This window comes from Ambystoma mexicanum, chromosome 8 (assembly GCF_040938575.1).
Source record: "Ambystoma mexicanum isolate Mex_15411 chromosome 8, UKY_AmexF1_1, whole genome shotgun sequence".
Classification (NCBI taxonomy): Eukaryota; Metazoa; Chordata; class Amphibia; order Caudata; family Ambystomatidae; genus Ambystoma; species Ambystoma mexicanum.
Window position 1 is genome coordinate 324,879,019 of NC_090929.1, and position 15,743 is coordinate 324,894,761.

Consider the following 15,743-nt stretch of genomic DNA (forward strand, 5'->3'; position numbering starts at 1 on the left):
CACTTGGGTCACCAGTACGCTTGCTGCCTCACCCTTACAGGCCACCCCTATTTCCACATTTAGATAGTGTCTTTTTGACTCCTACCGTGCAGAGTACTTCGTCTGCATGTCTGTCTCTCCACTTGCTATGTTGTTGGTACATTGTCTGCTTCTTTTAAGCTACCTATGGCGCTTAAATAGATATTTTTATCTTTTGTAGGATTGACCCAATGGTCTTCTACCTCCTACTATCTTTCAGTAGAGAGCACCCACAGGCATCAATTGAGGTACTTGTCCCCTCTTTTTGTGATGCCACTGTTCATTAATTTTGAAACTTTCTGATGTAATTTGCTACTTAGGAGCTGACTCTCTGCCTTTTTGTTTTTTTTACTTCACAGATGCTATGAAATTTTCACTGTTAATTGTTGCCCTCCAATTGTAACTGTGTTACGTTGTCATAACTGTACCTCCTGATAAATGTTCCATACTTACCTTAAGGAACAGAAACATGTCGAGATATTACTCTGTATGATAACCAGAGTTACACATTTTTGACACATTGATTCTAATTGAAGTAGGGTACTACTCTACGATATACGATAAAAGACGAACTAGAACAGGGGTTACGTGACAAGCTGGATAGCTGGTTAAAAACACTGTATAAACATGAATACAAATGGGTACATATAAGACAAATAGTGTAGTACCCTACTTCAATCTCTCTCATTTTAGATCAAGTCAAGCGCCAGGGGGGGCGGTCCCAGAACACAGATGAAAACTATTCAGAGACTGGGTCTTCAGAACTATTATCGGTGCCTAAACACTTTGCTGGAGACACTGTGTTGATAAAAAACTTGACTAGGAATTGGCATGAGCCAAGGTTTGATGGCTCACATATAGTATAGAACATTACTCCCTCAGCAGTAAACGTTCAAGGCAGACGAGCTTAGATCCACCTGAACGACGTCAAGCTCTACACTGGCGAGGCCACAGCACTCCTAGCCATCGATCCAAAAGCAAGACAAGAAGAAGAATTTCAGCGTGTTCATACTCGATTAATGACAAAGAAGAAGGATGATAAACCAATGGATTACTAAATGCAGATTTGCATTTGGACTGTGTCTTGGACACTCCTTATAGATATTATAGCAGCCGTGCGATCCTTTAGCTTGAGTCACAGGAATCATTGAAAATGAACTTTAGAGAAATGCTGATATATCATGATTATGCTTAAATGACAACACTTGGTTAAGAATTGAAAACATGAACAGTACCCCAATTAGTTTCTCAATTGCGAACATGGTGGCTGCCAACGACTGTCCGGACGGAAAGTGTCCCTTCATAACTGGATCTAAAATCCCACTAGAATATGCTAGAGGCTTATACCCCAATGTGGTCCTCTGTTTAAGCACTGCAGTCATCACTGTCCCATTTGTGTGTGAAAACAAGAAAAACTCCTCAGCATAATTGGGCATTCCTAAAACAGGAGCTGTACAAATTGCTTTCATTAACTCTTCAAATCCTCCCTCCATTTCCTCAGTCCATTTTATTTTCCCTTTGCTTCGCTGTGCTTTCTTTAAATCCTGCAAAAGGGGTCTTGTATACAAATTATAGTCCCCATAATTACATAGCCCCATAAACTGTTGCATCTGCTTCACTGTGTGCGGTTTTTCAGTCTTCATAATCGCCTCAGCTCTTTCAGGCATTACCCGCTTTCCCTCATGCGAAATCAACTGGCCTATGTACAACACCTCTTCTTGACAGTACTGTAGCTTCTCTTTGTCTACCTTGCTAGGATAGTCATCAACTGAATCGAGTCCTGCCTGCACTCGTATTCTGTGGTGCTACAAATTAAAATGTCATCTACGTACTCTATCACAGCACTCTTCAAATCAATATTGCCTAGGTCCATCTGTAGGACTCTGTTAAAGATCAATGGAGATTCACAGTACCCTTGGGGTAGCCTAGTATGTTTCAGACAAGTCTGGCAAAACGTAAATGAAGTCAAGTCTTATGAATCTTTGTGCAACCGGATTGAGAAAAACGCCTTTTTACAAATCGATCACTGTAAAATATCGAGCTTCTACTGGTATTCTGCATAGTATCATCACCGGGTTAGGAACTAAAGGATACTCTGCCTCTACAATCTGATTAATTGGTCTCATATCTTGTATAAATCTCCATGACCCTCCCTTTGATTTTTTCACAGGGTACGCTGCAGTGTTGCACGATGACTCTGACAGTACCAGGATACCTTGTTCCATCAGTGCTGAGATAGTTTTAAAAATCCCTTCATCCGTCTCTTGAGACATTGGGTACTGTCTTGCTTAAGGTAAAATTGCTCCTGGTCTCAGTTTTATTTTAACTTCACGTACCCCCTTCAATAGGCCTACTTCATAAGGACCTGTAGTCCACAAGGCGCTTGGCACTATCTCCAAGTCTTCATCGAAAAATGCTGGGTGCTGCCACGTTATCGCCATGCGCTGTGGGATCTCTCTTTTCTCTATTCTAAACCAATATGTGATGCTCATGAAGAACACTACTTCATCATCTGTTGGGTCATCTCTAAACATGTCCTCGTCCGTGACATCAGTCAACCTACATCCTTCTTCAATAGCTATCACTGTTCTACATGGTCTACCCTCATCATCCGTTCCTTCGAGCATTGCCATTTCCCCTCGTACTATGGCTGCATCTAATTCTATTAGGATTGTCTGTCCCCCCTCTTCGTCCATGGATATCTGTGGTCTAAACAAAAATTCATCGCGTATTCTCATAATCTTTCCCACTAAGCCAGGTAGCCATGTCAACAGAATGCTCACCCCATAAAGAAAAACAAGGTATTTCCTCCTATCATTTTTTCTAACTCATGAATACATTTTCCTGCACCCACTGTCAAACTCGAAAGTTTGCATCTTCAATTGTCCTTGTCGATCTGTGGCCATGGAATATATTGTGGTCTTGCTCCTCCTTTTTCCAATAAGGGAAACTGTGTAAACCCTAACCCACAATTGGCTCCCATCATCTGCCTGTCCATAGTACGGACAATGGTTCCTGACCGCCATTACAACGATCTTAACCTGCTCACATATGGCGGTGATTCTCTCTTCTCACTATACAATCATCCCTTGGGATGCTTTGGATATGCTATGGGATCTGGCGTTCTATCCTTTAGTTTCTCTAGGTCGGACCATCTTACTTCCTTGTCCGCCTACAGGCTTTCCTTGGGGGCACATGCACCTCCTCCCCATGGAAGGATTCTCTTTCTTTGTCTGACAGATCTAGTCCCCATCTATATACAATGTCCAGCTCACTTTTTTCACAATATTGTAACCCTGTCAGAAATACAATGTCCAACTCACTTCTTTTGTAATAAAGTACCCGGGTCAGGGATATAATGTCGAGCTCACTTCTATTGTAATATGGTACCCAGGTTAGGGATATTATTTCCATGTCACTTCTTTTGTAATACCCAGGTCAGGGTATAATATCCAGCTCACTTCTTTGTAATATAGTACCCAGGCTAGAGATAAAATGTCCAGCTCACATCTTTTGTACTATAATAACCCATGTCGGGGATATAATGTCCAGCTCACTTCTTGTGTAATGTAGTACCAGGTTACGGATATAATGTCCAGCTCACTTCTATTTTAATATAGTACCCGGATCAGGGATATAATGTCCAGCTCACTTCTATTGTAATATGGTACCCAGGTCAGGGATATAATATCCAGGTCACTGCTATTGTAATATAGTACCCAGCACAGGGATATAATGACCAGCTCAGGTCTTCTGTAATATAGTACCCAGGTGACTCCTGTGCTGTAACAGAATTATCCAGTCCTTTTATTGGACTCTTTCTCATGCTCCATATGTGCCATGGCCTGCTATTGGTAGGTTTTGTTTCTTATTTCCAATGTTTTTTGTATACTTGAGCACGTTCAGCATTCATTCACTTGTGGCTCCTCTGTGGTTCTTTGAGGATCCAGGGCCCCATGTGCCAATTCAGGATTAGGTTGAAGTCCTGCATCCTCTTCAGGCTCTGTAGCAGTTCATTGAAGCCTCACTGCCCTCGCTGGTGTACCTGCCTTCACATGGTCAGTGCCCTGTATCGCTTGGTGCGGCAGAAAGCCTCCATGTGGGTCTTGCATGGCAGAGGGAACCCGTGCTGAAGGCTGATGTACCCCAATTTCAGCCAAGGAAAGAGGAGAGGAGATTTTAAGGATATTGGGATCATTCCCCAGTAATACCTGTGAAAAACAAAACAAAAAAGATCCCAACAACCAATGTATTGTTTTTCAAAGCCTCGAACACCACAATCAGTCCTTATGGTATACACACATTCATTACAGTACTGTCATTTTTCATCAAAGAACCACCTACAACTCTCTACTAAACAATTATAAACACACATAATGCACACATTTCAAAAACGCCAATAAAGTGACGGGTGCTGTGCAAAACAGTGACAAAATTGTAACAATTCATTAATACATCAATCATTTATTTAAAAAAACAGAACAAGTTAGCAAGAATTAATCTGCTACACTCTCCTTTACCATTGGTTAACAATTAGAATGCCCTTTCGTTCATGGCTACTCTCTACTCTTTGGACAAGTCAGCTGTTGGCGGATCCCTAAACAAGGTCCTAAAACAATTAGTTTAAGGCACAGTTCATTATTACAGTGATTTTCACTACCCAACATGTTTCGTTCTTAAGCTTACAGTAGATTATAATACAAGAACTTCTTCAGGGAAACCAACGTAATGTATAAAATCGTCACACTCCTCCAGCGTGGTTCTGTATATTAAAAAAAAGACAAAAGCTGGCTAATTCCTGAGTGCAGCTGTTCTGTTCGAGGCATACCAGTAGTCCAACGGTGTAGACTCACGGTATGGTTTAATCTTTCTGTATTGTATGCGTGTTGGAAGTCACAACATTTAGTATCTCAGTACATTAGACGGTACGTTCAAATGTTACTGTGTATCTGCTCTGGTTGCGTTAAAAGTAACGGTCTGGATACTTTACAGGCTTTCTACACTACGGTGTCACTCTCCTCGCAGCCAGTATGCAAACTATTCGCCTGTGTCAAGCATCTGTTGACCAGTGTACCCCACCAGTAGCAACAGTGCTGCCTTTCTCCAGGCCTCGGGTACGTTTCTGCAAAGGCCCCAGCTGTTTGGTTTGGCAAAATATTCTTTCTTGGCAGCATCTTTAGCTCTGGGTGTGCAAGAGTGAACATTCATGAAGCTTCCAGCAGCCATGCAGGGCCCACTGTATGTGTGGTGACACACGGTTTTACACGTGTGTCTGACCTCTATGGTAGTGTAGCAGCCCCAGGTTCTCCTGTCTCCAGTGCACCGAGGGCTTGAGCCCTGATTCTTCTATTGCCATGTAGTTTCTGCCACTGACTACTGGATTTAAGGAGAAAGCCTAAGGTTTGAACTCTTATTATCTGACTTGAACAGGTGGTATGGATTAGGAGAGGCACTCTGTGGATTGCACCACCTGACTGCCTCCAGGTAGCTATCGACTCTGGCACTAAGGCCCTGGTTGGTTGGCGTTCCTAGTCGGCAGTGGTCGCCTCCAGGCCTTGCGACAGACGGGGTGAGGACTTTGTCACATTAGCCCCCCTTTTCACAATGATCATCTCTGCCTGACCGGCACTGCCACCCAGTGGCATAGACATTACACTAACTTGAATCCGTTCTTTCCGCAGCTTGAGTCTTCACCAGTAGAGTGAAGCACGTGACCTGCAGAGGGCGTGACCCTACTAGCATCATTTACCTTAACATTCTTTTAATCTGTCCTTAACTTTGCATGTGTGCTTTTTTTCTTGTTGTAGATCTGGGCCAAACACACAGCCCCTCCTCCTGTTCCGAGTTCCGTGTTTCCCAGTTTATTAAAAACTTTGTGACCTCCTGCCTTCTCATCTCGGACACCAACACAGAGCTTTCCTACATCCTGCCCAGCGAGGCCGTCAAGAAGGGCTGTTTTGAGCGACTGTTCCAGGTAACTCCCAGGAATCGGTGCTACTGCAATTTGGGTTCAGATTTGGATTCAGTGGGGTGGGGTGGGGTGGGGTGGGGGGGGCGTAACGCAATATTAAAGTGTCCCCTGCTTCTGATTTGGGCATCTCGTCTTGTTGATCTCCTCATTGAGATGCATATGTTCATGAGTGCAATGCAAGCTGTAGCTTAGCACCTGAGCACTCTTAATGTGTTCATAGGCTGGCAGAGGCAGTACTGAAATGATAGGATGGAGATCCTGAACCCAGACTTGCTTATTGATAGAAATGCAATTTTTTATCGGTTATGGACTCTTTAGATCCCCGGATGTGGAAAACCCTTTGGCCATTGGTTTCAATGCTAAAATAATAGCTGCCATTGAATCCTATTGGCAGAGGGGTCCCATCGGTTAGGGGGCGGTACATGAGTCCTTCTTAGCAATGTACAGAACATTTGGAGGTCGCAATGTCACTATCTCGGAAAGTACTGTGCACTCATAGATGGTACTCAAATATGGTCTGCACACCTGATGATGACCTTTTAATGCTGAAAAACGTGTGCAAGTTAAAGTTTGCACACTAATGCGCGTTAATCAGACAAGACAGAAGTATTTTTGTTATGTCTGTCGTTAATGTAATAGTATGAACCGTCTAACTTGCACACGTTTTTGAGCTTTAAGATATTTATTAGACTGCGGGCATCGTTTATGTGCACGTTGGGCCTCATTACAAGTGTGGCAGTCTGGAACCAAGGGTGCAGGTAAGCTTGCTCCCGGACCGTAACAATACAAGTCTGCCTGCCGGTGCCACTGTGGGTGCATCAGCCCCGGTAGGCAGAGTTGCCATGGAAGCACCAGCACTATTGCGAGTCCCCATTCCCATGGACATTTTCCAGAGCCTGACTTGCTGGTCCGCCAGGACTTGTAATGTCCCGGTGGCACCGGGAATTCAAGAGCCCGTAAAATGTTACGAGTCTGGTGGCAACCCACTGGAAGAACAGACAAGGTTACCGCCGGATTCCTAATGAGGCCCATTGTCAATTTACAGCTGGTTTTCCATCTCAAAACATGCTGTAACTACAAATATAGTTCTTCATCACGGTCCAAGTACTTCCTAGCTACATGTTTATTCTTAAAAATGTGTTCAAGTTAGTGGTTGCAAACTACTACTTTAAGCATAATCCTTTCAACAAGGCTTCCATTCACTCCGATGAACCGAATCGTTTTACTATGTCTTTGCTTAATGTAATGTTTTGCACACGTTTTTAAACATTGATAGGTGCTTATTAGGCATGTAACCATTTAAGTCATCTTTGTCAGTGTACAGCACATGTTAAGGTCTCACCATCTCAGAACACTCTACACATTCAGAGATGGCACTAAATAATAATTATTTTTGAATGCAACAATTTGTGTGCAAGATAAGGTTTTCAAAATATCAAAGATATCCTTTCAGTGATTTGGCACCTTTTAGTGGCATTGCCAGTTTGAATAAGAAATGTTCCTGTCAAGTTATAAGCATGTTTAGTCCTCCTCCCATCATGCACCCCATAATAATGCACCTGAATGGTACTGTGAGTCCAGGCGTGCCCTGGGTTGCGGAGCACAAGACCGCAGCAAACTTTCCTCTGGACTTCCAGCATAGTGAGTAGATTGTGTGCCCAGGCCTGCTGAATGGTGCCACAAGGACGAATCCTGCAGTAAGAGTGGGGCTGATCGGCCTATGTCTATGTAAGCCAATGAGCCCCATGCCATGCAGGGCTAAGGAAGGCTGCTCAGGCCAATGGCAGTAGTTAGGTAGATGCAAAGCTTTGCATCAATCACATTTGTGTGTTGGATTGCCTCTCTAGGAGAAAGCGTGCCTGCTCAGTCATCCGAGCCTTCCTTACCCTGCCTAAGGAATCAAGCGGCCCCTAACCCACTCGCTCCAACAAGGCCAGAACATGCCTGGGGCAGCTTGTGTTGCTGTGCAGAGGGGTACATTGCCTACCAGTTCTGACTGAACTGATCCCATTGGTGGCAGAACCAAGGCTCGTTTGCAATGGCTGGTCATCTTCTGTATTGGTGCAGATAGACTCAATTCATTGTAGTTTGTATGTTCTCCAGTTGTTTGATTAAAAACCTTTCATCACTTTATATTTTTGGTGGATAGCCCAGTGTCATTAAAAGTAGCCTGGACAGTGTGTTGCTCACCGGAATATGTGCCTGTGATGTCCCTGCCGTATACCTCTAAGCCTTCCTTTATCGCCTTATTGCTCACATTCTTAGGGGGCTCCTTCAGTCCTTTTGCTTTTTTCTGATTGCTGGAGGCGAAGTGTGCATTTAGCTAGCACTGAAGGTAGCGTATACCTGTCTCTCTAGTCTCTGCACTAATAAGACGTTTGGGGCCCATTTTATACATACACAGTGGTGAAAAGATATTGGCATTTTGTAGGGTTGAACGCGGGCCTTTATAACTTCCTGAAAGGACCTCTTTTGTATCCATTTAAATGATTTTGCCTGAGAATGATCTTGGGGGAATGCAATCCCAGGAAGGAGGGAGGCCTTTCTGATGGAAGTCAGAATATAGACATCTTTTTCACCATATCGTACCATCAACATTGACATGGCCCGTTCCTAGACAATCACTCCATGCTAGGCGTTGTCTGTACATGCCGTAGCTCCACAGCTGCCTTTATGGCTTTTTAGACACTTATAATGTTAGTGTCTTTGACACTATTATGCATCCACCAAAATTCTCTCCGAGCACTAGATGGAGACATCACCAGACCTGGCTTTAGGGTCGCACTCTCCACTCCCCACTATTTACGGTTTCCCATGTTCCTCATACTCTTTGCAGCACCTGGAGCAGAACCTGCCTGACCTGCAGCTGACCAGCTTTGGGCTGATGGACACAACCCTGGAGGAGGTCTTCCTGAAGGTGTCCGAAGAGGACCAGTCACTGGAAAACAGCGATGCAGGTAGGCCTTCTTCTAAACTGCTCTGAGGTTCAAGTTGCAGGTTTTGATACTGATTCTAACACTTCCTCCGCTCCTAGTATATCCTGTGAGGTCAAGGCCTGTCTCCTTTCTCCTCTAGGGGGGTTAGTGAGTTCAGTTATTGCCTAGTTTCTGCTGAATAGGTTTAGGTGCGCTCTGTAGCCTAACCAAGCCGGCTTTTAGGGGGAATGGACTGTCAAATGTTCACTGTTGGAGAGAACATCGGCCCATTCAGAGATAATGGTATGGTTTGGTTGGAGGCAGAGAGATCCTTCTGAATTGAGGGGGTGATGGCACTTAGGTTCAATCCTTGCTTATTGGGGCTTTATTCATTTGCTCCAGTTGGGCTGAAAGGAGTCGTAATATGAAAATACCCCCTTGCTGGAGAGTTAGTTTGAAGTAAGGGTGATGAAACTAAGAAAGATTTGCTTTTTGCTTTTTCAAAACAACTTTAAAAATGCGTTTCTAACAAATTCAGCCATACTAAGAGCACATTAAACTACTGCAAAGTATAACCAATGCAAACAATAAAATATCATTTAGAACTGATCATGATTAGGGGAGTTGAAATGTTCTGTGCACCCATTTGAATTCTAGTGCATCGTCAGCAGGGATGGGCACTCAGCAAGCTAAATTAGTGTGAACGTTCCCTCACTCACTCATAGTTGCCCGATGGTGCCATACCGTCAGCCAACATTAGAAATTAGTGCATTTATTTGGCAGCGATGCTTTGCGTGCTGTGATCTGTAGATACATAATTCCAGTGGAGAAACCAACACCTACACAGTCCAGCGTGTAAAGTGATATCTAAAAGCTCAAAGCAAAAGCTGTGGCCAGGTGCGCTTACCCCATGAAGTGCCATGGGAACTCTTGGTTGGCTCCATACGTGTCGGATTGAAGGGTGAGACGATCCGGTCATGGGTGGGAGGTGAATTTAAATGCCATCAAGTCCAGCCTGGGTGTGACCCCAAGCGTCGCAGGAAGCCGATGCAGATCACAGAGACGGGTATTACGTAGATTGTCACAATGATGCTGCCTTTTAAACTGCACTTTCAGGTGGGTGCTGCAAAGCGGGGCGCTTCTGTGCTCCCCTGTGATGAAATGCAACATTGTGTGTCTATTTTGAGATCTGGGGAATATTGTTAGTTTAAGAAATGAGCTTGCTTTGAATGAATTTCATGTGCCACTTTTTATTTTTGATGAAGTATTAAGCATCTCTGACTACAAGTTCAGCTTTTAATTTGTATCAACATATTATGATTGACTGATTTGGAAAATCTTTGGTTTCTGTGGCGCCCTCTTTTTGTTGCATACTTGGAGGACATTAAATGAGGTTTTACTCTAAATGAAAAAGGCCCAATTTCAAACTAGACCAGAAAAGAAATTTAATTTTTTAAAATTTTTATTGTTTTAAAATATCTCCATCTTCGAAGAAAAATAGCGCATCAAACAATTATTTGAACTAAAATGTATAGTTGTGACAGTGTCCCAAGATTAATAATATTCAATTTTCTTGCAGACATTAAAGAGTCCAAAAAGAATGTGTTGCATCTTGCACCCCAAATGGGTCACCAGTCAGACCCCAATGGGGTACCCCTTCCAGATGATGCGGCAGCTGTGTTGGAGAAGCCGGAGCTGGGTAACCGGATCTATGGCTCGCCGCTGACACAGGCCTCGCCATGCTCCTCATCCTCGCTGGGCTCCGTGCGTGGCGATGAAGGTGGGGCTTATTCGGAATTCTTTGGGGACTATTCGCCCTTGTTTGATAATCTGCAGGACCCTGATAACGTCAGTTTGCAAGGTTGGTAACGCAGCCGTGCACGGCACAGCTTTTAGTCTTGCTGTGGTGTGATATGTGGTGCCATTTCTCCTCTGACATATGGCAGATTTGTGTCGGTCTTGGGGGTCACACCTTTCCCTTAGGTTTGGACACAGTGTATAGTGGTGGTTGTGGGTTTAGCCTGCTTTCTCTCACTGATGGATTGTCCTGCAGGCATTTTCTTTTCTAATCTCACCTGGGAACATTGCGATTTAAGATTGGGATCTGGATCCACTCGGTTGCTCACTAGCAGGGAGGACCCTGCAAGTCCGAAGCTTCAGGTTACTAAGCAATGGGAACTTTTTCTCTTTCTCTGTGTTGACACAGAGAGGAATATTCAGTCATGTGATACATGACACAAGGTAATGATTACACCTTTCAAACCTGTTAGCTTGTTCACCCCGTCACAGAGAAGAGCAAAGCAAGCACACTATTGTGGGAGGGGAATCTGGCAATGTGGAGAACACTCTTCTCCTCTTCCAGTGGAAGTCAAATATCAGGGGCTCGAAGCTGAGCCAAAACGATCCGAAATATGTTTATATTTTGTTACGGTAAATTGTCCACCTCCACTTTAAAGGACCCCCTCCCTCCCAAAGATTCCCTGTATGCGGGGAAAGTAAATGCTACATGAGCATATCTCCCTCATGCTAAGGCTTATTCCACATGTAATACTGAACGATGGAACATTGTAATGTGTCACCACCTGCCCCAATAATGGATTGGAGCAGATCTTAAAATGTAGGACACAAAATACATTTCTGTGAGTTTTGCCTGCATTGATTCAAGTAAGATCCTTCTCTACAAGACGCTGTGGAATAAGAGTCTGGCATCTGCCGAGGTCCTGTGGCGTAGAGCCTGGCTTCCACTGTTAAACTTCGGCGTGGCGGCTGCATCTCTCTGGAGGCCATGTGAGAGTAAGAACATGGACTTTTTTTTTTTTTTTTTAATAACACATTTTATTGGTGTTTTTAGGAAAAAACAAGGTTAAACAAATAAACAACGTAAACAATCAATACATGCGCATTGCCGGAGAGGGTTACTGGCTGTTTCAGATGTTGTACACATATGTTTGCAAAGGAAAAAAAGGGGGGGGGGACAGCTTTAGTTGAGCCCGCAGGCAGCGTCCAGTTGTTTTATAATCCTCATTGGGCATCTTCCCATTTCCTCCACACTTTCAGGGCTTTTGCCGGGCATCCTCTGGCCGCGTATACTCTGTATTCCGTTGCGACACAGATATCCACATCCGTTCTCCATTGTTCATAGCTCGGTATTTGGTCCGAGCCCCATTTTTGAGCAATGTTCCTTTTCAAAAGTGCGGTGGTGGTGAACAAGAGCAGTTTTTCATATCTAGATAGGTCAATTTCATCATCTATCCCCAATAGTAGTAGCTTAGGGTTTCTGGGAACTGTTTTCCCCATAACTCTAGAGAGTTCCGCACAGCATGCCTCCCAAAGTGGTTGTATATGTGTGCAATCCCATATGATGTGGAAAAAGGTACCCTCTTCCGTTTTGCATCGCAGGCAGTTCGGATCATCTATTCTTCCCCATCTGTGTAGGGCCACCCTGGGATAGTATACTCTGTGTAATATCTTTAATTGAACCAATCTAAGCCTTGATGAAATCGCTATCTCCCTAGGGAACATCAATGTCATGACCCATTCCTCCGGCAGTATGGCCCCCACGTCCGATTCCCACTTGGTCCGCAGTGACAGTAGATCTGGTGTGCCAAAGGAACTTATGGCACTATATAGAACCGATGTCACTCTCCGGGTAATTGGTTCCGGGAGTAGATTTCTCTCAATGGGGGTGAAGTCCGGTAGGGGGCTCACTTCGGGGAGGATGTTTCGTAGTGCGTGTTGTAGTTGAGCATAGTGGTAATGTTCGGTTTGGGGAAGTCCAAGTCGGAGAGCCAGCTCTGCAAAAGGGACCATGGTGTTATCTTTCACAACGTCTCCCAAGATGGGCGGACTTTGCCGGGACCAGTTCGGCCACCTGGGGAGCGTGTATACACCTGGAAGGTTCTTGTTGTTCCACAGAGGTTGGGCCTGCGATAGTTTGTCGCCCCATCCCACGAACTTGTGTGCGTCTGTCCAGATTTGTGTTAGCTGTGCGCGCATGTTGGGAGTAGCCGCGCGGTCTCTTTTCTTATAAAGGTACAGCATGATGGGTTTTCCAGGAGTGTCCGACTCTAGAGATTTGTTGTGTGGTGCATCGGTGTCGCCGTGTAGTTGGTCATTCACTTTCATCAATTGACTGGCCCAATAGTATGTTTGCATTCGGGGTAGTCCTATTCCGCCCTCCCATATGGATCTTTGGAGTGTAGCTAGGGCTATGCGTGGATGACCGTTATTCCACAGCAGTCTGCGGAGTGTCTGGTCTATTTTCCTAAATATGTTTGAAGGGATGTGTAATGGGGCATTTTGTAATATGTAGAGTAGGCGGGGTAGGGTCATCATTTTGAAGAGTGCAGCTCTACCCAGTAGTGTCAGCGGGAGGGATGACCAGTGACGGGCATCCTCTGCAAATCTTGTCATGACTGGGTACAGGTTTCTGGGCACATAATCAGTCAGCTTATTTGTTATTAGAATACCTAGGTATTTGAATTGTTCCCTTTCTACCCGGTAGGGACATTGGGGCGGGATCGAGTCTCCCTCTTGATTAAGTGGGAATAAGGTGGATTTGTCCCAGTTTACTTTCAGGCCACTGAAGGAGCCGTATTTCTGCAGTAAATCAGTCACTATGGGGCAGGATCTGACCGGGTCTTGTAAGTAAACCAATAAGTCGTCCGCGTATAGGGACACCTTATCTTCCCAGGCTTCAGACCATCTAAATCCCTTCCATGTTTCGTTTGTTCTTAACAGTATAGCGAGTGGTTCAATCGCTATTGCGAATATCATGGCCGACAGTGGGCATCCTTGTCTGGTTCCTGTGCCGATTTCAAAGGGGCCTGACACGTGACCATTCACTTTCGTGACTGCTAGCGGGGATTTGTACAATAATTTAACCCAGCTCATAAACTGGGGCCCGAATCCCATCCTTTGCATTATCTCCCAGATCGCATCCCACCTGATAGAGTCAAAGGCCTTCTCGAAGTCTACGGCCAACAGGGCCAACGGGTCTCGGATGGTGGTCGCATTCTCCATCGCCATGAATAATCGATGTATATTCATCCGCGTGGATCTCTGCGGCATAAAACCACACTGATCCGGGTGGATCAAGGAGGGTATAACTTGCTGCAATCTATTGGCTAAGGTTTTCGCTAAAATTTTGGTTTCTGTATTGATAAGGGAAATGGGCCTATACGAACTGCAGCACTCTGGGGGTTTGTCCGCTTTGGGTATGACCACTATGGTGGCCTGTCTCAGGTCTTGTGGGAGGGACCCTTTGTTTCGGGAGGTTTCATACATTTTCAGCAAGTGTGGTGTAATTACGCTCGTGCCTATTTTCTTCCATACCTCGACCGGAAGGCCGTTGGGTCCCGGGGCTTTCCCGGGTTGAAGGTCGGCTATGGCTGCAGACAATTCATTCTCCGATATGTCGGTTTCTAGCAGGGCTCTTTGTTCAGGTGTCAGGGAGGGAAGGGTGATTCCCGAGATGGGTGTAGTGTCAATGGGGGAGATTGGCGGTCCATAGAGTTCCTTGTAGTAGCTTGCGAACTCTTCCGCTATGTCACGGTCCGCTGTCACTAGTGTATTCCCCTGTGTTCTGATCGCTCTAACATGTCGGAGCCCCTCGTCACGCCTCTCCAGCCACGCCAACATTTTGCCTGCCTTATCCCCGGTTTCGTACACTCTGGTCCGCATCGCTGCGTGTGCCTGTTTGGCATTGTCCAGGGCGACGTTTTGAAACTGTTTTTGTGCTAGCTGTAATTCGCGATGGGATTCTGGGAGGTCTTGGGATAGATGAGCTACCTCTGCCTCTTGTACTCGCTTTTCGGCCGCCCGGATCGCCGCGGCGTGTTTTTTCCTATGGGCTGCGATCTGGGATATGAGTTCCCCTCTCAGTACGGGTTTGTATGCCTCCCACAATGTTACAGGGCTATCCACTGAGGTTGTGTTCAGTTCAAAGTATGATTCTGTTCCTTTTTTGATATGTTCGACTAGGTCGGGGAAGCCCAGATAATAATTGTTTAGCCTCCACGTGGGTGGGGGAATCGGCCTGTGTGTATTGAGCACCATTACGAGCGGGGAGTGGTCCGATATACCTCTGGGTAGGAGGTGTGCATCGGTTGCTAGATGTAATTCGGAGATCGGGAGAAAAAAGTAATCAAGTCTAGATAATGAGGCGTGTGCTCCGGAGAGGAAAGAGTATTCTCTCGTGCCAGGATGCAAATGTCTCCACACATCTTTCAGGCCTATTGCGTCGGCGAACGTGGCTAGTTTGGTATGCGTAGCTGGATTTCTCGAGCGGATGTGTGTTCGGTCAAGTTCTGGGTGCATGACCTCGTTGAAATCTCCCCCCACCACCATCAAGCTCGAGGAGTCCGCCGCCAACATTGGCGTTATATCTTCAAGTAGTGCAGTGAGTAAGGTAGGTGGTGCATATACGGCTAGCATGGATATAGGCCGCTCCCAAAGAGTCGCGGTTATGTGAACGAATCTACCTCCTGGGTCCTGTGTGACGGATGAGAGGGTCAGTGGAAGTCGTTTGTGCACGAGGATCAGCACCCCCCTAGCTCCCATGGAGAAACCTGAGTGTATCGCGATGCGGTAATTAGTTCGCTTGAAGAGGTTGCAGTTTGTGCCCGCCAGGTGCGTTTCGGTTAGGAAGGCTACATCGGGCGTATAACGGTTCAAATATTGGAGTACAAGGCGTCTCTTGATACTGCTGCCTAGCCCATTCACATTCCAGGTCATTATCTTAATAGACCTGTTCTTGCTTTCAGCGGTGTGGTCAGTCATGGTGGTCGGGAATCGGACATGCCGGGTAATGTTGTGTGTATCTCCGGGCATTGCCCCTT

At 45.4% G+C, this 15,743-nt stretch overlaps 1 protein-coding gene across 2 annotated transcripts in view; it reads left to right on the forward strand.

Moving 5' to 3' along the window:
• The window catches only part of ABCA2 (ATP binding cassette subfamily A member 2), a 1,079,583-nt gene that overhangs the window by 872,917 nt on the left and 190,923 nt on the right, over nucleotides 1-15,743 (forward strand). Inside the window, exons 25-27 of one of the 2 annotated variants that reach the window (XM_069609742.1) lie at nucleotides 5,826-5,992; nucleotides 8,826-8,946; nucleotides 10,484-10,765. In XM_069609742.1, coding sequence (XP_069465843.1) covers nucleotides 5,826-5,992; nucleotides 8,826-8,946; nucleotides 10,484-10,765 — 570 coding nt within the window. The remainder of the gene's footprint in view (nucleotides 1-5,825; nucleotides 5,993-8,825; nucleotides 8,947-10,483; nucleotides 10,766-15,743) is intronic. The other variant, XM_069609743.1, reaches the window with a different exon arrangement.